The sequence below is a fragment of the Ovis canadensis genome, chromosome 3, assembly GCF_042477335.2.
Source record: "Ovis canadensis isolate MfBH-ARS-UI-01 breed Bighorn chromosome 3, ARS-UI_OviCan_v2, whole genome shotgun sequence".
Taxonomy (NCBI): domain Eukaryota; kingdom Metazoa; phylum Chordata; class Mammalia; order Artiodactyla; family Bovidae; genus Ovis; species Ovis canadensis.
The window spans coordinates 208,719,778-208,744,523 of NC_091247.1; the positions used below are offsets into that span (position 1 = coordinate 208,719,778).

Consider the following 24,746-nt stretch of genomic DNA (forward strand, 5'->3'; position numbering starts at 1 on the left):
GTGTTCACCATTGGCCTCTTTGCAGCATTCTCCTTCCTTCCTCTATGTGATGACAGGTTGTTTTCTGACTTAATCACTTGAGATTACTGAGATAATTTCATCCTCAAAACAAACTCTGTGGGGTGACAGAGCCGATGTTATATATCTGTATTTTGTATATGAGGAGAATGTGGTTGAGAGGTTAATATGATTTGTCTGAAGTTAAGAGCAAGACCTCTCCTCTCTCCATCCCACCTCTTCCTGCTTCTCCAGGCTTCAGTTCCTATTGGGTTGGCTAAAAAGTTTGTCGATCTTTTTAAGATCTTATGGAAAAACCCGAACGATCCTCTGGCCAGCCCAATAATTTGTAAGTCTGAGACTGGGAAACAGGACTCAGTGATGATTGAGAGGTTCTCAGTGCTCTCAGGACCCTTCGTCATGTCCTACTCTCTGCAACCACGTGGACTGTAGCCTGCCAGGCTCCTTGTCCATGGGATTCTGCAGGCAAGAAACTGGGGTTGGTTACCATTTCCTCTTCCAGGGGATCTTTGCAACCCAGGGATTGAACCCATGTCTGTTAAGTCTCCGGCATGGGCAGATGGATTCTTTACCACAAGCTCCACCTGGGAAGCCCTGAGGGGTTCTACTATCAGTTAATAAAATATGAATTATTCAGTATCTTAAGTCATTTTTGGAACAGAATTTTACTTACTTTTAACAGTGTTAATTGAATATCTTATGTGCACAGCACTGTGGAGGTGAGAAATATAATACAAACACCTGCTGTCAGATAGTTTATCCTCTAGAAGTTGAATGCCAACAGTGGATGTCTCGTTTAACGTAGCAGAGCATTTCCTATCAGCAGAGATGGACTGGGGAGATAGGAACATGAGGATAGTGAAGGTCAGGGTGAGGTCTAAGCGGTGGGCACAAAACTCCAATTAGTGTTAATAGGAAAAGGTCTGTCTGAGGAATTTAGGAAGAGTAGGGAGGCAGTCAGGAGAAGGCAATGGCAACCCACTCCAGTATTCTTGCCTGGAGAGTCCCATGGATGGAGGAGCCTGGTGGGCTGCAGTCCATGGGGTCGCTAGGAGTCGGACACGACTGAGCGACTTCACTTTCACTTTCCACTTTCATGCATTGGAGAAGGAAATGGCAACCCACTCCAGTGTTCTTGCCTGGAGAATCCCAGGGACGGGGGAGCCTGGTGGGCTGCCGTCTATGGGGTTGCACAGAGTCGGACACGACTGAAGTGACTTAGCAGCAGCAGCAGAGACAGTCCGGGACAGGGAAGCCTGGCGTGCTGCAGTCCACGGGTTCACAAAGAGCTGGACACGACTGAGTGACTGAACGACAAAAGGATAGGAAGTGTCAGGGCCACTGTTCAGGACTCTGTCTGCCTGGGTTGTTAGGTTTAGAGTCCACAGTGAAGCTGTGAGGTTTCCTGAGGCTGGGAGTCCATGAGATTCGTAAAAACAAGGTACAAGAAAAGGAGAACTGCGAGGTGCTGGGAGGGCACCAGGCCAGCGTCTTAGCTGTGGGTCTGCCGGGAGAGAAGCGAGAACATCACAGACCCCGGCAACAAGTTCAGCACTTGGTGTGACAAGCACATCGGTCATTCTGTCCCCCGTCTGCCTTAATAGGTGGCCAAAATTTACAGAACCTCCCGGGTTACTGCCTCTTCTCCCAGAGGGCAGTTTTAAGGAATCTTCACAGCACACACACGCCCATTATCAGAAGAGCCTTTTTGTCCTGATAACACGGGATTGCTAACCTGATCCCTGGCTGATCTTTGTGCTCTTTTCAAGAAATAAGCAAATAAATGAAGGAAACCCATCTGGAATAAAGATACCCGAAGTGGCTTTTTATAGCTCTTTTTAATTTCGTACCATAAGTCCGTCAGTTCTGGGCCCCCAGGTGGTTACAATTCATGACTGTGTCTTCTTTTGTCATCTCTGAGTTTTTATATTTTGAGGTGAAAGTGAATTATCGTAAGTATGTTTTCTGAAGCCATACCTACTTGTCCTTTGTTTGTTTGTTCACATGAAACAGTGCGTCAAGTATGGAATTAGATTAATGGAGTAAATATTATGAATCATACAGTCCCTCTAATCCGCTGCTCTTTCTCTCTCTGACCCCCGTGTTTTGTTTCCCGTCTGTCATTCTCTCTCGGTGTAGGCTTTTCAGCCCCGTGGCAAGCTGTTGGAGCGAGGGAACAGAGGTAAAGAATGATGTAATGCACTGGCCGCCCCAAAGCATCTTTTGTTGGAATGGTTATTCCAGTCATCTCTTTATGAATCAAATGTGAGGGGCTGCTTTGTGGACGGAGGCCTTTGCGAGAACACATCAACGGGAAAGAGAAAGAGACATTCACTTGGAGGGCTCTCGCCGAAAATGGGTTTAACTCTGCTCTATCCAGTCACCACCAGCCTGACCTCACACACTTCAGTACAATGGAGTGGCTGAGCCTTTGAGCACACCACCATTACATCATCGTGGCAAATTAAAGGAAGAGGTGGGAAAAGAGGACTTATTGTTGTCATGGCCCATGAGATGATTGGAACTCAAATTGTTACTGAGAGGCTGGTGGCTCTGCTGGAAAGTGGAACGGAAAAAGTGCTGCTAATTGATAGCCGGCCATTCGTGGAATACAATACGTCCCACATTTTGGAGGCCATTAATATCAACTGCTCCAAGCTTATGAAGCGAAGGTTGCAACAGGACAAAGTGTTAATTACGGAGCTCATCCAGCACTCGGCCAAACATAAGGTACATGCTTGCTTTTTTTCTTTTCCTTTTGAAAATAAATGAACATAGTGAATGGGGATCTATTTTAAATGAAGCCCCCTTTTTAAGGAGAGAACGTAATTTGGGGAAGTTTTGGTTGCTTTTTTTAAACTTTGGTACCTTATGATATCTCAAAATAATTCACTAATTCTAAATAGTGTCCCTGCTCAGAATTTTCCTGAACTGTACAGAAAGGTGTAACCTGTTTTAATTTGATTACGTGCTGTGTTTTCCTATCAATGTTAAAACAATTGTTTTATTAATTCAGTCACAAATAAGTTATGTTTAATACAATATTTTATTAATACTCAATTAGTAATTACATATAAATATAATATTACATATGTGTTATTAACAGTTAATACCTGAGCAATTGAGCATGCACAGCACATTGTGTTTTATTGTTTACAAACATAATGAAAGGGAGTCATTGTTTTCAAGTGCCCTGGGAGAAGAAGTAGAAACTAATTATTTTAGAAGTACTTTTCATTTGTGGGAAGGTAATGATCAGAAGTTAAGGATCTTCAAGGCAATTTTTTCTTAGGATACCAGAATTTCACGTTGTGATAGGTAAGGCGATTTCTTTTGTTCAGGAATAAAAATGAATTCATGCTTTAGTTTTACTAAACCACTGGTATGTTACTATGTAGAAATCACTAAGTGTTTCTTCAGCTCAAGAATCATTGTGTTTATGTTGCATACTGTTGTGTTGTACATGCTTTTCGTACCCTTTTTATAGTGTCATGGATTTAAAACTAAGGAGTTGTGAGCACAGTTACACAGAAACATCATCAAGTTTGCCTTATAAAAGTTGATTTTCACAAGCATCTAAACCATTTGTATGCCTGGTTTATCCAGTACATTGACCAGGTCTCATTTTTATTCAAATATTTTTTAATATATTTAAAAAACTTTTTTAAATTGGAGGATAATTGCCTTACAATGTGCTGTGTCTGCCGTACACCAACATGAATCAGCTATAAGTAAACCTATGTCCCCTCCCTCTGATATTCAGGTTATGAGTGAAGACAGGAAGCAGTTCACGTGCCCCAGTGGCAGCGATTTAGAGACTGTTCCTCACCCTCCTTCCTCACAGCCTCACGTTTACGTTGTAGGTCGACCTTGACTGCAGTCAGAAGGTTGTCGTATACGATCAGAGCTCCCAGGACGTGGCCTCTCTGGCTTCAGACTGTTTTCTCACTGTCCTCCTGGGTAAACTGGAGAAGAGCTTCAGCTCTGTGCACCTGCTCGCAGGTAAGGCTTGGGGCAGGAGCGAGAGGACTCAGGATCTCACGAGTCCTGTAAGCGGGCAGGATTCCACAGCGAGCTCAAAGCACTGATGGATGAAGCTTTGAGGTCATCACATTAAATGATTTTTTTGTAGCTTTTGACTGATGAGACTGTTCTACCTAACTTGAATACGGTTGTCCTTCCCCATTGGCCAGGGCATTTTTGATTTCCCTCAAATGCCTCTTCATTCGCTGTTTATTAGCCAGAAGGCCACGCAGATCTGTGTACCCGTACAGATGGCTCAAAGCCAGCTGCTTCTGTCTGGGACTTTTTCTTTCACCTGCAGTCTGTGAACACAGCGTAATCTGCATCTCAGCTCCCACCCCAAGGCAAGAACCCGACCAGTGCTCAATGTGAACCTTGGTTAAACTGGACTCTGGGTGATAAGATCGCCTGTCCTGGACATGTTGTACAACAAGATAGGAAGAGAATGTGCGTAGAATATTTCTTGTAATAATTAGGGGGAGTATTTTCAAACTAATTTACATATTTTTGTGTGGTTTGTTTTCACAACTAAGTCTCAACTTGCAAATGCTAAGCAACCAGATGACTTTATAAAGTACATGGTAAAGGCTGTTTTATATCTGCCCTCAAGGAGGGTGGTGTGGGAGTTCTGTCTCATTGAATTCCAAAGCCGACTGTTCATCCTTGGCTTCCCCTGTTTGGCAGATGGTCCTAAAGCCCTTCCACTCGCATGGTCTCCCAGAGCAGGGAATAGAGTTTGACAGTGCGTGGTAACCTCTGCCACAAAGCCGCTATGTGTACATTGGGTTCTACGACAGTGATCGGCAAGCGTACCTTCAAAAATCTGACCCAAGGAAAACAAAATATTGACAGAAATGATCACTTTCACACCTTTTGTCTTTTGTTGCGAGGAGGTTGCGTTGACCTTGATGATGTTGGCAATTATGTGTTAGAGGTACAGGTATTTCAGTTGTCAGAGGAATCATCAGTTACTGGTGTGTTATCGCTTTTAAACTCTCTGAAGACTTAAATAAGATTTCCGCGTCTCCAGTTCTCTCTCACCAGCTGTTGCTGCTGTTCTTAAGAATAAGCGTAGTTTACCTGTCACTTTCAGGTCATCTGTTGCCACGTGTTTCCTCTATGCTGTGATTCTTTCCTTAAGTGAAGCCAGCGTGTCTCAGAATGTAGCTCTCAGAACTCTGTAATGGAGAATTCACAGCACTATGAATGGTAGGCGCACTCTTTTACTGGGAGTGTAATTGTGTTAAATCTGACAATTGTTACTTGTTGTTCAGTCACTAAGTCTTGTCCGACTCTGCAACCCCCATGAACCGCAGCACACCAGGCTTCTGGGTCCTTCACTATCTCCCACAGTTTGCACAAACTCATATCCATTGAGTCGGTGATGCCATCCAACCATCTCATCCTCTGTTGTTCCCTTCTTCTCCTGCCTTCAGTTTTTTCCAGCATCAGGGTTTTTTCCAGTGAGTCGGCTCTTCACATCAAGTGGCCAAATTATTGGAGCTTCAGCTTAAGCATCAGTCCTTCCAGTGACTATTCAGGGTTGATTTCCTTTAGGATTGACTGGTTTGATCTCCTTTCTGTCCAAGGGACTCTCAAGGGTCTTCTCTAGCACCACAGTTGGAAAGCATCAGTTCTTCAGCACTCAGCCTTCTTACTGTTTCTAGAGTTCCACTGACCTCAGTTGCTGAGTTTAGGACTGCAATTCATGCTTCCTGGGGCCACTATGTGGGACTTTACCTCGGAATCATATCATCAGTACCAAGGTTTTTCTTAAACAAGGCACACCTGGAAAGTGATTATCCCACCTGGCTCTTGTTTCAGATGTTTTTCCCTGCGGGCCTCTGACCTGACAACTTGGCTGGGCAGATGCTCCCAGAGGAATGAGCTCATGTCGAGTTTTAGTTACTCAAGTAGCTTCCTCCCCTTTCTCCAGGAATATGCCCTTGTTACCTGGAAGGTTCTTATGAGCCACATTCTTACCAGCTTTGGGAGGGGCATTCATTGGAAAGCAAGGCAGTGAAAGGACTCATTCCAATCATCTAGATCAGCCCTAGGGACCCGTGGGCCAGTGCTAGGTCAGAACCCTCAGCGTCTCCCCTTTGCACAGGGATGTGTCCTAGGCCTAAACGGAGGCTCACTGAGGCAGCTCCAGGAACCACACATGTGTATCTCCGTGTCACCATCCACACCCCAGAATCCGGTATTTCTCTAAGCTTCAAAGGTGGCTTCAAGCACTGAATGGCCTTCTCTGGGAGTTTCTGAGCAGCCGGATTTCTTAGGATACCTCAGAGAGGGTTCTGGATGATTAAAGGCCTCCCCAGCCATCCAAAGGCCCCTGGCCAGTTGGACATTTTCTTGGTTAGTGCATCTGTTCCTCAGAGTAGACAGAAGAATGTAGTTAGTGGAAGACTGGTGGGGAAGGCAGGGCTGTCAGTTCTTGGCTCTTTTTTTATTTTTATTTTTGCCAAGGTCCAGATGGTCAGAGGACATCCCAGGGATATGGGGTAGAAGGACACATCGACACGTGTTTCTTCGGTAATTTTGTTTGGAAGGGAAATAACTGACAAGCACACTAGCGCCCCACAGGTGCTGCAGGAAATGACAGGGTCGCTGGAGACAGTTTTCACTACCAACTGCCCCTTGATGCTTTCAGCAGTTAGGTATGCTTGTTGGCTCCATGGGGATTTGATAATGGAAAGACAAAAGTGGCTTCTTGCAGTAATCTCTCCATCACGTTAGAGCTTTTAGCTATTCTGAGATTGTTCAGAAAGAAAGTATCAGACACGTGAAATGGCTTTTTATAGTCATTATATATGAGGAGAGGAATTGTGCCCATTCACAATTGCTCCATTCTCCTTTTTGGGGCCACCTTACTCAGAGAGTCATGACTCTGGAGAAAGGGAACAAGAGGACCTCCCCAAGGAGCTGGTAGAAGACGTATCTTAACAAGCTCTTTCCCTCAAGCAAGAGGAGACCCAGACTTACCTGTGGGACCTAGTTACATGGACATTAACAGTGAGGTCTTCCTGACAGTGGAAGCAGTGCTGGGGCTCTGGGCTTAATTTTTCCGTATGGAATAGCAGGTCCGGCCCTGGGATGGGCTAGCTTGGTAAACTTTAGCTTCTCTGCCAGGGAAAGGGGTTCTGTTAAGCCACTTTAACAGCTGATTATCAGTAAGACTTTCCAATCCTGAAACTTTGACCTGATTCTGCAGTGAATTCAGCCTGTATTGACTACATCTGTGGGCCTGCTTAGCCAGGGACCTTGACCCTGGCCTGATCAACTTTCTCTCCTTTTAAGCCCAGCCAGTACTCTAAACCAAGTGATTAATATTTGATAGACATCCGCCACATGCACATCTTTGATTATTTTCTTAAAATCTCCTTTAAACCTGTGTTGTCACGTATCTTTTTCATTTGTTAGCCTAACTCCCCTACCGGATTCTCTTTTTCCTAACTCCCCTACCGGTTTCTCTTTTTCAAGCTAAGGACGTTGTCCTTGTTCATCTTGTGTTCCCCACAAGGCCAAGCACTTTTTCAGTTTTCAATAAATATCTGATATATAAATTAGCTCACAGCTCACAGGTAGGTTTAGACTGTTTGTATTCCATACGACTTATTTTTTTAGTTTAGAATAAGGCATTACATTAAACAATGATGAAACTAATCGGAAAGTGTAGCAAGAACTTGAAGTATTTTGAAATAAATGATAGGCAAGTTGTCTTCATTCAGGTAAAGCAAAAATATAGTTTCTCTGGTGGTCCAGTAGTTAAGAATCCGCCTGCCAACACAGGGGACACAGGTTTGATCCCTTACTCAGGAAGAGCCCGTTTGCCACAGAGCAGCTAAACCCACACACCACAACTATTGAGCCTGTTCTCTAGAGCCCACATGCATCAGCTACTGAGGTCTGTGCAGCCCGGAGGCCGTGCTCCACAACAAAAGAAGCCACAGCAACGAGAAGCCTGCACACCACAAGTGTCTGCAATTAGAGAAAGCCCTCGTGCAGCAACAGAGACTCAGTGCAGCAAAATAATAATTAATAAATAAGTCTTTTAAGAAATACGCAGCTGTTACGGGAAAGGTATCTAAAATGTTTCCATCGTTTAAGTAGATTTCAGCATGGCTTTAAGATCTAATAAAAACCCTGGTACAATTGAGCAGTACTGAAATAATGAACTGTGGCAAGGAACTGACAGCTCTAGAAAACCTAACGCCACTCACCGGAGGAGGCACGGCCTCGAATCCATATGAATTGAGGCTGGTTGAAGCAAATGTTTATATGAAGTCAATTCATTATTTAGCCACTAGTAAGTTCATAGCTCAGTCGGTAAAGAATCTGCCTGCAGTGCAGGAGACCTGGGTTCAATCCCTGGGTTGGGAAGATCCTCTGGAGAAGGAAATGGCAATCTACTCCAGTATTCTTGCCTGGAAAATCCCATGGACAGAGGAGCCTGGTGGGCTACAGTCCATGGGGCCGCAAGAGTCGGACACGACTTAGTGACTAAACCAAACCACAAGTTTCCCAATGGGCTTCCCTGGTGGCTCGTTGGTAAGAATCCACCTGCCAATGCAGGAGACATCGGTTCAATCCCTGGGTTGGGAAGATCCCTTCAAGAAGGAATAGCAACCCACTCCAGTACTCTTGCCTGGGAAATCCATGGACAGAGGAGCCTGGCTGGCTGCAGCCCACGAGGTCGCAGAAGAGTCGGACACAACTTAGTGACTAAACTACAAAGTCTTCCAGTAACCAAGCCGGATTAAACCATAGCATTGTTTCATCCCTCAGAGGATTAAAGCATTTTACTGTGAGTTGTAGCCTCATCTTAGCCAAAAAGAATGAACTTGGATCCCTTTGGAAAGTTCTCCCTCATCATTGATGGGTATAAACAGTTGCCAATATTGACTTATTGATCAACTTTTTTGGTCTTGTTAACTTCCAGGAAACTCTGTAAAAGCTAATCTTGTTTCTTGGCGTTTAATTATTCATCATATTACTTAATTCTACTTGCCTTTGTCTATTATATTTCTAAGGGTGCCAGATTGAAAATAAGGATATTAGAAAAAAAAGAAAAGCCTCTGAATCTGGACATTTTTGTGTATGCTAACATAATGGAGAATAAATGGGTTAATTTACTAGAAATAAAGATCAACCTACAGATAAAAATGCTCTTCTATTATTTCCTTCTCTTTCTTTGCTCTTGTAACTCTGGGTAAGAGCAAAAGGGACCCACAGCAGTTGGTTCGTTCTCCAGCACTCATTTCTTCCCCCCTCCCCCCAAACTTTAAACTTTGAATTTTTGTATTAGGGTATAACTGATTAACAATGTTGTGGTAGTTTCAGGTGAACAGTGAAGGGGCTCAGCCGTACATATACATGTATCCATTCTTCCCCAATGGAGAAGGGAATGGCAACCCATTCCAGTACTCTTGCCTGGAGAATTCCACGGACAGAGGAGCCTGTATAGTCCATGGGGTGGCAAAGAGTCAGACACGACTGAGCGACACACACACACACCCACTCTCCCCTAAACCCCCTCCCATCTATGCTGCCCCATAACATTGAGCAGAGGTCCATGCAGCCCTCATTTCTGTCCTGTGATGAGGCACAGCATAGTCTTGAAGCAAAAAAACCCTGGAGCTGAATCACAGATCTCAGCCCTTTCATTTATAAATGAGGAATGGCTCTCCCTGGGCTTCTCAGGTGGTGCTAGAAGTAAAGAATCTCCCTGCCAATGCAGGAGATGCGAGTTCGATCCCTAAGTCAGGAAGACCCCCTGGAGAAGGGAATGGCAGCCCACTCCAGTATTCTTGCCTGGAGACTGCCATGGACAGAGGAGCCTGGTGAGCTACAGTCCATTGGTTTGCAAAAGAGTCAGACACAACTGAGCGACTAACACTACTAATGACTCTCTCCAGCTCTCCCCAAGCTCTGTGCCCAGTCTTCTGGAATTCCTTGAGGAGGCTGGACTGAGAATCAGGGGTGCCCACTTCAGGTCAAGTCTGTGCTTTCTTTTCGTGGTAGCCCTCTCTCAGCTTCTTTGTGGACTTCAGAGTCATATTCTTACTTCACATTGTATGAAAGAAGCAACATATAAAAATACACTGTATATAACATTTTTAAGCATTAATCTTTTTCAGTCAGGGGGAATCATCAAATAAAAGTCTATTCTGTTCTGAGCTGAATTATGACTCTGGGTAACGATAGAAGATACTCACCAGGGGGATCAGTGTCAAGTGTGTGTGCTAAGGGTTTTTAGAAACATTTCGTCTCTGAACACAGCTAAGGTCTTCGATGAATGTCTGCTAAAGGCCAAGTATGTATTTCTTTGTTCTGATTCAGAGTTGCTAGTGTGGTTAGAGCTGGGAGTGAATAAAAATGTGCTTGACTCTTCACTCACTTCCAGTTTAACGGGAATCTAAACTCAGCAGTTCTGTGTACAAAACGTGCAGCTTTCTACTGCCATTCCACCCTGAACGTGTCCGATCTCATCTGATTTGGGAAGCTAGGCAGGGTCGGGCCTGGTTAGGACTTGGATGGGAGAAATGTGCTGCTTTGGTTCAGTGGCACCAGTCACCGTCCTGCCACCTGGAAGCAGGGCAGGAGCTGACCCTCCCACTTACACATTTGCTGGTGCCACCGTCTGCTGTCTTATCCCACGGGGCGTTTCTTCTGTCCCGTGTCTACGGAGGGGAAGTCTTCAATCACTGCATTTTCGATCCTGCAGTAGCTGGTGAAACAGATTGGTGTTAATGGGGTCTAGTCAAAGTACCGCAGTAAGTCAGGAATTGCCTCTTCTCATGTTTAAAAAGCTGCGGTGACCAAGAGCCACTAAAAACAGACTAAAACTCGGTTCCGTTTCGCCCTGGTTGCTGTCTGTTTGCTGGCTCCGTTTCTCAGTTTGCATGCGATTATCCAGGCTAGAGCCCCTTTTCTCCAGTTGCTACCTGCCGGTACAGTAACAAGACAGCTGTGTCACTCCCTAAGTGACCCGGACCTCAGACGTCATGCCTGGGGCTGCTTCTGTTCAATAGTTGGACTGCGGACCATGCTAGAGATGGTTCACCGTGACACCTTGCACAAGCCACCCAGAGGCCCCGTGGGTGACAACGGTGACATCAGTCTTCCCCTGACCCGATCATGTCATTTGTGTCCTATCCATTCAGCCAGCCTCTCAGTGTCCAAGGGCTTCCTTTTGTGGGCCCTGGGCTGCACCTGGGGGATGGGGTGCTGGGAAAGCACACCGCTCACCCCCGCACCTAAGAACGCAGAGTTAATTTGGAGTCCCACATTCAACGAAACAGAGGTGCGGTTGACAGTGTGCCAGCTGGTGAAGGGCATGACTGGGTGTCGCCTGCCGGGCTTGGGGAAGAGTTGGTGACAGCGGTGGCATTTTGATCAGACCTTGAAAGATGAGTAAGATTTGGGGGCGGGGGGAGGGACCTCGGTGGACTAACTGAAAGGAAGGGAAACGTGATTACAGATGTTAAGAGTGAACATTGATTTTAAGAGTAGGGAGGAGACAGAATAGACTTTTTGTGACGGAGAGGAAGGGGAATTGAGTGGAAATACGGTCAGGCTGGGGTGGCCTGGGATGCCTTGGAGACTCGGTGACACCCGTTACTTCTCGGCCACCAGAGCTTTCTTCTGGCCTCTTTGCTCTGTACTTCTGCTACCAACTCCAGCCAACACTACCCCTCCACACCTGCCCAGGGGCCTCCTCGCTGCTCACACACCCTGTCCACACTCTCCCCTCACCCCACTACTCACTCTCTCACCAGCGTACGTCTCTGTTTTATATTTTTAATGTAGCCCTGATTTTATCACCCCCTGGCTTAATACACACCAGCACTTTGGGGGTAAATTCCATAATCTTTCCCTGACTCCGGGGCCCTGCAGTGGCAGCTTCTGCCCGCCTTCACACCTTCGTCTCAGGCCCTTGTCCGTCCTCAGGTTGCTCTGTGTGTGTATTTTAGTTCTTCGGGTCTCGGGTGCCCTAGCCCTGCAGCCCTGAGGCGCCCCTCTCTGCCCTGATGTGCCCCCCTCTCCCTCATATCTGGGTCAATCTCCCACTTGACTCACGGCAGCCCTCCAACCTCCCCTGGTCCCCACACAGAGGTGCGTGTCCTCTGTCACACACACTCCTCTGGCCACGCACCGTAGTCAGCTAATTGCTCATCTGATTGATTGGCTGAAGTTTGTCCCACTAAAGTGTCCATTCCAGAGACAGCCCCTGGCATGATCGTCAGGGTCCCATCAACCCAGCCTCGAGTCCGTCTCTCAACCAAGTGCAGATGCCAGTGGCCTCTGGTGTTATCTGGCTGACAGTCGGGGGCCCCTTTCCTCCCCGATGCTCTACCACGTCCGTGGGGAGGCGGCGCACTTGGCCCCAGAGGAGGACGGCTGCTAGAGTGGACACAGCAAAGTGGGCGCACGGGAGAGCTGCTCAGGGTGGGTGTGGGTTAGAAGCCTGAGCTTCACGGGGGAAAGGCCATTTGGGCTCCGAGGAGCCCTTCTCTGGAGACCAGACTCCTGTTCCCTTTTCCCTTTGACTCAGAGCATTGTCTCCTGATGGGGGTGAGGGGTCTCAGGAGGCCCTGCCTGCTGGTGGTGACCCTGGGCACAGACAGCAGCCACTTCGTCCTCAGCGGGGGTCAGTCTGTCCTTGGTCCAGCTTGTCTCCTGAGGGCTGTTGGCCGTGGTTCCTTGAGCCACGTGTCTTGAGGGAAGTTCCCTAGACACGACAGAAGCACCTGAGGACTCACCGGGGATTCTGGATGATGCAGGCAGCATTTACCAGGTCTCCCTCCCCCCCCTTTTTTTTTTTTTTGACATCAGAGAAATGTTCTGCTTGCTCTCAGCTGCCTCACTCACCCTGAGGGTCCTCTGGGGCCTCAGAGGAGGAGTAGGAAGAGGTTCTGGCTCCCACCCAGGCCCACAGAGCTCTCGGCGCTGAGTGGAATCAGGAAATCCTTTTGAACACCAAGCATACACAAGATTTATGTCCATCAACAGCTATTCATTGTAACAAGAAAGGATTCAGTAAACATTTAGTTATATGCTAAGCATTGTGCGAAATCCAGAGATGATTGCAAACAAGTGTGAGACACAATTCTTACACACAGTTCGCAGCGTGTTATAGCTGGAGAGATAGGAGGGCACCACAAACACGGAATGAGAATTCACAGTGACCGGGTCAGTGGAAAATACTGCCATGTGATGGCTGTGTATACATTCATATATATGTGTATGTATATGCTTCCCAGTGGTAAAAAATCTGCCTGCCAAGCAGAAGAGCGAGTTCAATCCTTAGGTCAGGAATTCCCTGGAGGAGGGCATGGCAACCCACTCCAATCTTTTTGCCTGGAGAATCCCATGGATAGAGGAGCCTGGTGGGCTGCAGTCCATGGGATCGTGAAGGAGTCGGATATGACTGAGCGACTAAACAACAACAAACAATGTATATGTATTTTTGGTCACACTGCACAGCTTGTGGGATCCTAGATCCCCGACCAGGGATGGAACCCGTGCTCCCTGAGGTGGAAGCGTGGGGCTATAACCACTGGCTTGTCAGGGTAGTACTGTGGCTGTGTTGTTTTAAAGAAGTTCTAAGTTGGCAAGACCATATTTAGATACACTGATCAGGGAAGATTGTTGTTGTTTTTTTTTAATACAGCAGGATTTTAAGAATGCAACAGAGTACTAGAATTGAAACTAGAGAGCAGCTCCATGGTAAGAGAGGATTGTATCATGAAGCTTGTTTTGGTGGTGAGTCACTGTGGGTGATAAGAAGGTAAAGTGTATATTCTCTTGGTCACGGTAAGAGAACCGCGGCGCATGCAGCTGGAGAAGAGCTGTGATCCGTGCCAGCCTCTGGTTCATAAGGACTGAATGGCCAGAGGCTGGCGATGAGACCACACAGGTGTGTTGGGGAAACAGGAGGAAGACGATTGGACCTGGGATGTGGTGGGTGGAGCAGGGACAGTGAAGGTGGACAGTAGAGCGGGGTCAGATGATGAAGGGGCTTGAGTGGCTAACCAGGAATTTTGGGTTGCATTCTCTGGGCATTTGGGAGCACAGGTTACATCAGAACTATTTTAGGAGCTTAATCGGGCAACAGAGTGGAAGCCAGTTGGGGAAAGGACAGGTGGATCAAAGAGAGCTGTTCCTGAATTTATCCAGTGATGCAGCTCAGAGCTCACAGGCAGGGGTGTGGTAGGGGAGATGATGAGGCAGGGACAGACAGACAGACGTCGCAAAGGCAAATTCGAGTGTTGCCATGCCAGGAGGGTGCTGCTAAGGCGACTGGGAGAACGGGGCCGACAGGTACAGGGATAGAGAGTGAAAGAGAAGCAGACATGGGCTTGGAATTTATTTTTAAAATGTCAATAAGTCTTTCAAGTGCAAATGCCCAAAAGAGGGTTGAAAATGTTAGATTGGAATTTGGGACCTCAAGTTCCCAAATGCAACCTTGGAAGTCTTGACTTCCAGGTGAACTACAGCGTGGCCCATTCGGTAAGGAATCCATCTGCAATGCAGGAGACCCGGATGCGATCCCTGGGTTGAGAAAATCCCCTGGAGAAGGAAATAGCAACCCACTCTGGTATTATGGCCTGGAGAATCCCAGGGACAGGAGCCTGGCAGGCTACAGTCCATGGGTTCTCAAAGAGTCAGACACAACTGAGTAACTAAACCACCACCACCAGAGCAAAGGTGATCTCCTGAACCACCTCAGAGGCCTTCTACATCCTGCCTCCTCAGGAAGCCCCCGGCGGCTGCTCACTGGGCTGTGTCTTCAAGTCACCGGAGGACCCAGCGGGTGGCCCCTTTGACCCTCTCTTCTGCTTACAGTGCTCACCGCCTTCACTCGGGTGGGTTCTGGCCATAATTCCTTTTGATTGGTTGTTCTGGCTGTACTCTTCAGAACAATCTTTGTGTGAAGGGATTTATTAAGAGTCCTGCCTAGCTCTGTGTGTATGTGTTTTCAGAGAAAGAGTCTCTGGGCATTGTTACGTATCACCAGTGTGAAAGCCCAGGGACTTCCCTGGTGGTCCAGTGATTAAGACTCTGTGCTTCCAATACAGAGGGTGCAGGTTCAAGCCCTGGTCTGGGAACTAAGATGCCACATGCTGCTCTGCATGGCCAAAAAATAAATAAATAATAACTTTAAAAACATCAATAAAAGAGTTAAAAAAAAAATGTCAGTCAACATCTTCTGAGAACTCTTTTACTAAACAACACTTCAGGATTTTGCCAGTTGAATCGATCTAGATAACACTATCTTAAGGAATGCAAATTTTAGAAATTATGAGTCATAAGAACTCTGATAAGTTACATTCTTTTAGTATTTAGTGATTTTTTTTAATGCTAGTATTTTGCAAAATTTTAAGTCATTTATTGTGTTGGATAACGATGTTAATCCAAAACTTAGCTGGAATGTCCCATCCCCGCCGTGCCGGGTGATTGGTGACTTCATACAGAGGGAGCTTGGAAGTGTCATTTATGGGGCAGGTTTCATGAGATGGAGGCTTCTTCTCAGGCTTCCTGGAGGGAAGGTCTTCACAGAAATGCATGTCTGCCCCCTTCCTCTTGAGGGAGTGGAAGGGTGGAATAAGTTTAAAATAAATGCTCCACGTCATTTGGAATTTTTTTTCTCTTCTGTGCTGCTCAGCAGACAGTTAACTAGGTAGGACATAGTTGCTGCTGATGCTGCTAAGAAAAGTGTGCCAGGCTCTCTGCCCTCCTGTGTGGCTGGGTTTCCCTACACCAACCTTTGTACACTGGAAAACACTGGAAAAGTACAGTTACTTTTTTTTTTTCTTTCGCCCACACAGCTTAGTTCCCTGACCAGGGATCAAATCCATGCCCCCTCCAATGGAAGCCCGGAGTCCTAACTACTGGACCACCAGGGTATTCCCACAGTTACATATTTTTGCTTGCTTTCTTTGCAGATATGTAATTACATTGCGTTTCTTCTTCTTTTCATTTTATGTAACTAGTTTCAACTCTCCATATATACGGTCTGCAGACCCCAGGAGAATTGTGACCATCCTTGAATATTTTTAAATGGTTAAAGAATAAAGTTGGCTGAAGCAGACACTTCAGACTAAAAGTGCAAAGTAATTATTCTTAAGAGCAGTTAACATGCTGGGTCGGCCAAAAACGTCATTTGGGTTTTTCCATGACAGTGTACAGAAAAGCCTGAACAAACGTTTTGGCCAACTCAGTACTTCCAAGATACACATCTCAACATTTCAGTGTTTGATATTAGGGTTGTCTCCTTTGCGCAGTAGCAAAGCCCAGATTTTACTTTCAGTATGGAAAGAGCTGTTGTGTACAGACACAGGAATACTCCATTTCAGTCCTTCACATACATTCCAGAATAAGTAGATGAATGGGTCATATTTATGCCACAGAAAAGGGAACTTTGTTTTGCAAAAGGATTGAACTACATGAAAACAATATTGAAAACCTATGAGACTATGTAAACTGTGAAAATGATTTAATGAGTGGAACTTAAATTTGCATGTGACTGTTTAGAAGAATGTGTTTCATGAAGTGGAGTTTTGTGTAAACAGATTTCTGTACATAGCCATGGACTTCATCCCCAGTGTGGGAAGGGGTTGCCTTGAATCCCACTTCGCAGTTTGGGTAGCTGTCAGAGGGTTAAGAATCTGCCTGCTGTGCAGGAGCTGCAGGAGATACAGGTTCAGTCTCTGGGTCAGGAAGATCCCTTGCAGGAGGGCATGGCAACCCACTCCAGCATTCTTGCCTGGAGAAGCTCATGGACAGAGGAGCCTGGTGGGCAATAGTCCACGGGGTCTCAAGGAGTCGGACACGACTGAAGTGACTTAGTGCACACACAGCTGATAAAGCTCTTAGATCTGCTGCCTGTTTGAACTGAAGCATAAGTGGGCAGCCTTCTATTTCTTCCTGCAGTGAAATGTCTTCGGAATCATGGAGTTGATGTTTATCTCTGGTTTGACTTCAAGGATAGGGATGCATTTTTAGAACTTGAATCTGAAAATTAACATCACTCATCTGTAGTACAGTGCTACTTCTGTTGATTATGGAAATATACTTTTAAGAAACACCGCTGTGATTTATAACTGCCAGGGTCAGAAGAAAGAGAAAGATGACCAATTAGAATTGTTTAGTGGTGTTTCTTTATGTATATTTTCTTTTACTTGGCAGTTTTTCTCCCTATGAAAATGGGATGGTGGTTAACATTGGCTCCTATAGAAAATTATATTTATGGCTGGAATTATGAAGGAGGTGTTCTTAAGAAGTGTTTTCTTGGCTGAGCGAGAAGAAAGCAACATACAAATCACGAATGCCTTTAAGCTGTACCAAATGTTTTCTCTTTCCAAAGTAATATGTATGTTTTTATTTATAAACATGCATTCTCCTGGTGAAGTAGTGGACAACAGACAGAATATGGATTTTTAACATTGCAATCTGTTTGGCTATCTGTCCAGAGCTGTAGAGGCCAGTGCTGTCTGTGTGTCTGTCTGCTGGTCTCCCTACCTCCGTTTCTCTACAGGCCAGGGTGTCTGCATATGTGTCTTCCTTCCTTTTAAAAACAAGCATTCACAAGAGGCCCTAGTGGGTGCAACGTTCCGAGATTCAGGTCTGTCTTAGGGAAGAACATATGGGTTGTCTGACTTTCTATTTTCTCCATTCCTAGACGATAAGCAGCATAAAATCCAGGGATGGGAGAAATTTGGCCAGATTGGACGGTTGAGTCAAATCCTTTGACAACTTTAAAAATTATTTTAAAACTTTTCAAGAGCGTGACAGTTTTCCAGTGCTGGTCTCACAGTAAACAAAGGGATCCTGAGCCAACACTGTGCCTTCTTGGCGTAATAGACTCTAACTTGGGATCCGGACACCAGAGTCAGGAGCGAGGGCCGAGATGTCTCTCTACTCTGCATCTGTCATCCCCTTGTCACAGAGTTCACGTAGATGAATTGTACTGTTCTCCTTGTGTGGATCTAGTTAATAGAGGAAGAGGGACATTTTAGACATATTTCAAAACTGAGTTGCTGATGAAGCCACAGATAGTTTCTCGAGGGTTTGGGTAGATCAGGAGGTGTCTCATCTGTGATTAATTAATGAAATGAAACCAGGGTCACTGGAGTCCAGCAATGAATGAAAGGTCAGTGAATGGAAAAAACTGTCAATAAAGGCGGATGTCAGCAGAGTGGAACATTGTCAGAGATAAAGATCAGGGGAAATGCACTCTTTGCCAAGGTAGACTCCTGTGGAAGTGACCAGGAGTCCTGGTTTGGGACATTTCAAGCCAGACTGAGCACTGATTTCAATGAAATTTGTTAAATATTTTAAGGCTGTTTGGGTTTGTGCTGCTAGAGATTAGTTGTAAAAATTTGTTTACAAAAAGGGGGGGTTCTGTTTGCTTTATGATGTGTTTTACCACCTGTTATTCCTGTTTTGTTTGGCTCTGGGGGGTTGTTCTGATGCTGAATTGTGGTTTGTTTTCTTTCTGTTTTCTGTATTAGAATTTTCTGGCACCGCACTCACATTTTACTTTTTTAGACCCACTGAAGTTAGAAGTGACTTAGGATAGCATGAATGATAGAGCTGGACTTGGAATAGCCGAGGCTGGCCACTCTCACTCTACGATGGTTAGAGACTCTATCCCCTCTGAACGTAGTTTGTTGGAGGGAACGGGCTGAAAGTCACCAAGACGCAGGACAGCCTCACCACCAGTTCACAGACTGTAACCGCGAGCCAGCCGCTAGCCCCAGTCCATCCTCGGTTTTGCTACTGGTCTCATGCGCCTCGAGCTTACAGAGCTCTTGCGTCTCTGGTCAAGCCACCGTCTCTGTTCTCTGCCTCATCAGCGCTTCTGAGCCACGTGGCTTAGCGCTTCTGAGCCACGTGGCTTAGCGCTTCTGAGCCACGTGGCACGGCTCTTCTGTCTGTTTGGGAGAGGCCTTGGCCATTTCCAGCCTAGTGAAACGATGCTGAAATGAGGCAGGACCCCAGAGATGGCAGCAGATACGTTGCTCACATTCTAGGCAACGTGGCACTTAATTCCATGGCATTTTAGAAATGTGGTCTAATGCAGCCAATGAGAGTACAGTCTGAAGCTGGGCTGCCAGGGCTCACATCCCAGCCCTGTTGGTTATCAGTCTGTGCCTTTCTGAACCTCAGTTACCTTATCTGTGAAATGGGAATAACCCAGGCACCTCCTTCAAGGGGTTGTAACGATCAAACAAAACTTGTAAAGTGCTTAGAGCAATGCTTGTCACATAGTACATGTTCAGTAACTCTAGGATGACTTATTTGTAAATATGATGACTTATAAGTTTAAAATGGAATTCCTTGGATGGTCCGGTTTCTGTCTTCTGAGAACACTTCGTAGACTCCCGTTTTGTTGGATTTAAATGAGAGAGACCATCCCCTGAACTGTTCTGGAGCCAGAATAGGAAAAAAAAATATGACAGCAGTTTCTTAGAGAAATACCAGAACCACAAAAGTTACTGGAAGTTAAAATTTAAACCCATTCAATTAAATTGTAATCAGAATTGCGGCTGTCAGTTACTGTGTTGGGTAAGCAAGCGTAAGATAGGCCAAGAATGTTGAGATTCTTTAATGTTTGTTTTTACAAGAATTACTTGAGGGGAAAAAACTCACCTTAAATGATTGTATTATGCCATAAAGAGACTGAAAAGGACAAAACATAAATAGAAGCAAAATTATAAATCCTGAATCATGAGAGGCATATACATATGCCTGTATTAAAGGGAAAAAAGTGGACATGTTAGTTGCTCAAGTTGTGTCCAACTCTTTGTGACCCTATGGACTGTAGCCCACCAGGCTCCCCTGTCCATGAGATTCTCCAGGCAGGAATACTGGAGTGGGTAGTCATTCTCTCTTCCAGGGGATCTTCCAGACCTGGAGATGGAACTTGGGTCTCCAGCATTGCAAGCAGATTCTTTGTCATCTTACCAGAAAATGCCTGTATTAACTGATCCCTTTTTGAGATAGCTGGTGGGTTATACTCTTAAGTGTGGAAATTCCAATTTACTCTATTTCAGTAGTTGCAACGGCCTTAACTTGATGTTTCCTGTGAGTTCCACCAGCTATTAAAAGATATAAAATGGGAGGGGAAATTCCATGGTCAAATAAGTTTGGGAACCTTGAATTAAACGAAAGTAAACCAGTTTCCTTAGAGGTTTTTAGGCTCCTCAGAGAGCTTTTAATATGTGAGCTGTGAGTCTCCTAGGGAGAAATGCCCATGTAGTGTTTCAGGTCCCAGTGTCCCATCTGCCAGCTTCCTGCAGGAGGTCAGTGCTCCAGAGCCGACTCTGGGAGATGCAGCCTTCGGAGCACTGCTGCTTTCGTTCTGTTTCAGGTGAATCCTGCTGAGGAATAGCTGCAGACTAGCGATGGGGGAAGGCCACAGACGAGGCTGGGAACTGGATGTCTGATGCCTGTGCCGTGGGGCGCTTCCTCTGCAGGCACAAGCTCTCAGGCATCCTGACTGGCCCCATCCTCTCCGTCCTCTGACAGCTCTGTGAGGGGGTCTGATCACTGCTCCCAGTTTAGGAACAGGAAAACTAACAGCCAGAGGGCGTCATTCACTTGTGCAAACCTGACAACCAGAACATGGTGAAGCCTGGACGAGAACTCAGTACAGCGGCCTGTGTTCTTCTTCCCTCTGATGTTCGGTCATGTGTGTATGTGGTTCGTATGCCCTGTGTTGTGGTTTGTATGCCCTGTGTGCGTGTGCGTGTGTGTGGTTTGTATGCCCTGTGTGTGTGTGTGGTTTGTATGCTCTGTGTCTGTCTGTCTGTCTGGTTTGTATGCCCTGTGTGTGTGTGTGTGTGTGGTTTGTATGCCCTGTGTGTGTGTGTGGGGGGTTTGTATGCTCTGTGTGTGTGTGTGTGGTTTGTATGCTCTGTGTCTGTCTGTCTGTCTGGTTTGTATGCCCTGTGTGTGTGTGTGTGTGTGTGTGGTTTGTATGCCCTGTGTGTGTGTGGGGGGGTTTGTATGCCCTGTGTGTGTGGTTTGTATGTCGTGTGTGCTTGTATGGTTTGTATGCCCTGTGTGTATGTGTGGTTTGTATGCTGTTTGTGTGTGTGTGTGGTTCGTATTCCCTGAGTGTGTGTGGTTTGTATACCCTGTGTGTGTACATAGACTGTGTGGGATAGGCTGGTGGTGGTGAGAGAACAGCATGTAAGTTGACAGTGAGTTTTGTGTGGCTGGAAGGATGTTTGGAAAGGGCAAGACATGAAATCTTCACTCTGAGCAGGTGCAGACCCTGAGGACCCCGTCGGTTCCACGAAGGAAGTGGGGTTTCTGTAATGGAACCTCCTACTCTGTCTCCCATGTTCCCATAAGAGCTTTACAAGCAAACTGCTTATGAATAAAAACAGTCCAGACCCCTGGGTTGGAGGCTCGGGATGGACACTTACATTTGGCAAGTGGACTGGTTATTGGCACTAACTTGCTGCCATCCAGCTGGCTGCACTGTGCATGCCACGGTAAGCACAGATGATGCACACGGGTGTCCAGAGGGTCCTGCTGACCCTTGCCCTGAACAACACAGGGGATAAAAAAGGGTGATACTTCTCCTTCTGCAGGTGCCGGTGTCAGCTCCCTGCACTGGTGCAGCTGATGAGGGTGTGTTTCGTATGTATCCAGAAGGGAGGGAAAGGTGTGTAGAATGCAGCTCAAGGAGATGGAGGTAAATATTTAATGAGATTTGCAGGTCCCTTTTAAGGCTTGTTTAAAGAGGTAAGAGTGGGACTGCTCTATCTTCTCAACAAGTGAATTGTTTTTTAATTTAATAGTATTAAAACTGTACACACTGCTATACTTAAAATGCATCACCAACAAGGACCTACTCTATAGCACAGGGCACACTGCTCAATGTCATGTGGCAGCCTGGATGGGAGGGGAGTTTGGGGGAGAACAGATACGTGTGTGCCTATGGCTGAGTGCCTTTGCTGGCTACTTGAAACTATCACAACATTGTTAATCTGCTGTACTCCTGTACAAAATAAAAAATTGTTTAAATATACACACACAGACATTCACATATTCTGAGTCTCTTTGGTTCCTGAGTTTGTACATAGTGAGGGCTGGATAGGGAGGGATTTATCTGAAAATGTATCAAAATGTATTCAGTTCCTGGGTTTGGATTTGCATCACAAAGAGTATTTAGATTGGAAAAACCAGTGAAGACCTTATTCATCTTTTCTTTTCCCAGAGAAGGTGAGTGTCTCCTTAGCCAGTGGGTTTCTTGTCATTAACAGTAGCAAGATTGTGACCTAATAAAGGTCATGAATGGGTCATTATAAGGACAGGACTAGAAAAAACGGAATTCCTCCAAGTCCAGGAATCTTCCCCCAAGGCCTCTGTATGTACCCTGAGCAGTTAGGGTCTGTCAGCCCTTGTTTATAGTGAGCGCCCAGCAAAGGAACAGGAGACCCCGGAATCGCGAGTAATTATGAAACCCTCGATACAGAGTATATTTGTAAGAGTAGAGGGTGTATGTGGTATCTTTGAAATTAAATATTTACATAGTAGGAAGATTTTAAAAGTTCATTCTGAAAGAAACTTAAGTTGATCAACTGTGTTTTGAAGAAATAACACCTGGCTTCAGTTGAGGATTTGTTATATCCCCGTTTTACTTCTGCTTGGTTATTTGCTGCTTACTTTCCGTCCTCTTTAAGTTACACAGAAAAGGACGGGGGACTTTCGGGGCCTGGGCCCCTTTGGAGGCCCTGCAAACCAGGGCTGTTGCTGGCCTGTACCCCGGCGCAAGCAGCTGTAGCCAGGGATCCGTGTACGGCAGGATCCACTTGCATTTGTGGGATTTGCTTTTTCTTTTCAGACAGCTTTATTTGACTGGTTACCAGAAGGCTGATTTTCATCTCTGTGCACGGCATAACTTTACCATGTCTATCCTTAGGTGGGTTTGCCGAGTTCTCCCGCTGTTTCCCTGGCCTCTGTGAAGGAAAGTCCACTCTAGTCCCCACCTGCATCTCTCAGCCTTGCTTACCTGTTGCCAACATCGGGCCAACCCGAATTCTGCCCAATCTCTATCTTGGCTGCCAGCGAGATGTCCTCAACAAGGTGGGTGCTTTGAAAATATCCTTCATTGCAGGATTTCTTGACAGCAGCTGGAGAGGCACCGGTGGGCCATCCTTTCAGATACAAATGTTCTCAAAGCAGCTCCCCAGCCAGCAGCCCAGCAGCCTTACCTCCTCCCCCGTGCTGTCGGCTGTGATGTTCTGTTTGCCGTCGGAGACCTAAGCCATTGTCAGGTGTGCTGTTCTTACAGGTCCAAGAGAGCTGCGACAGGACAGGGATTTTCAGAAGTTTCGCCCCATTTTCTTAGATGTTCTGTTACAGTAGCTGGGCGCACTCAGGAAGGCCAGTGCCATCTAGATTATTTCACACTTAGAAACGTGTGCATTCGCTGCATCAACTGGAAAAGAGCTCAGAGTGGCTTGGATTGAGGAAGAGTTCATGATGACTTCCCCCTTCCAGAGGGGCAGGGGAGGGGGTCAAAAGATGGTGAGGACCTGCGCTTAGAGGATGCAGTGTGGATCCCCTGCCTGAGGTTCCTTGACACAGTTTGGTGGAGACAGAAGAGGGAAGAACATGAATCCTGGATGTAAAGGATGTGGGCTGTCCTGAGCCAGGTGCCCCCAACAGAGGAGCCGTGTTGATTGGCCGAGGCCGTTGTATTTACCGGTACACACATAACAGCAGTAAACTAAGGTCTGTCTGTCTCCACAGTCTATATGCTCTTAACCAGTGTTGCTAGAACACAGGCCCCTAATTGCCTGGAAGGTGATCTGTCTCTAAACCTCTTACTTGGTGGTGGTTCAGTCGCTAAGTCGTGTCCGACTCTTGCGACCCTATGGACTGTAGCCCGCCAGGCTCCTCTGTCCATGGGATTTTTCCAGGCAAGAATGCTGGAGTGGGTTGCCATTTCCTTCTCCAGGGGGTCGTCCCAACCCAGGGATTGAACCTCGGTCTCCTAATTGCAAGCAGATTCTTTACCTACTGAGCTACCAGGAGGCCCTAAATGTCTTATTTACACCACCTCTAATTGAAAAAGCATTCAGAGATCTTAATTCAGCTGCTGGTGATTTATAAGCGCTGCTATCTTATGTAGAAAGAAATTTCTCCTTGAGTAGCTGGAAGAATTGGACTGGCTATAAAAATAAACTTCCAGGCGGGCTTGCTTTAGCACGTGGAAAGCAAAAACATCCTATCATTGGGCAGGAAGGACGCATTCTTTTCGCTACTTTTTTTTTTTTTTTTTGCTCTTAAAACCCCTGCATCTTCAAAATTTTGCCTGGACATCATTGTTAATACATCTGCTCTTACTATGAGGCATTTGAAATTTGATAACGCATACTTGCACTGAGCCTTCTGGTGGGGTCATGATGTCTTTGAGCATGTGATTCTTATTAGTCCTCTTTGAGAAATAAGCAAAGTATGTCACAGCGTGCATGCTAAGTCACTTCAGTTGTGTCCTACTCTTTGCAGCCCCATGGTCTGTAGCCAACCAGGCTTCTCTGTCCAGGGATTCTCCAGGCAAGAATACTGGAGTGGGTTGCCTTTTTAGTCAGACTTAGAAGATGAAGTCTTTGAGAACAAACACCACAAAACCACTAATTTTATTAGTTGTCTTATTTATTTATTTTTAACAG

The 24,746-nt window shown here is 46.0% G+C and overlaps 1 protein-coding gene across 2 annotated transcripts in view; it reads left to right on the forward strand.

Annotated features, from left to right (window-relative positions):
- The window catches only part of DUSP16 (dual specificity phosphatase 16), a 90,838-nt gene that overhangs the window by 38,565 nt on the left and 27,527 nt on the right, over window positions 1-24,746 (forward strand). For both annotated transcript variants that reach the window (XM_069585664.1, XM_069585665.1), the window contains exons 3-5: window positions 2,158-2,748; window positions 3,882-4,020; window positions 22,991-23,154. In XM_069585664.1, the coding sequence (XP_069441765.1) occupies window positions 2,521-2,748; window positions 3,882-4,020; window positions 22,991-23,154 (531 nt within the window). In that variant the 5' untranslated portion in view covers window positions 2,158-2,520. The remainder of the gene's footprint in view (window positions 1-2,157; window positions 2,749-3,881; window positions 4,021-22,990; window positions 23,155-24,746) is intronic.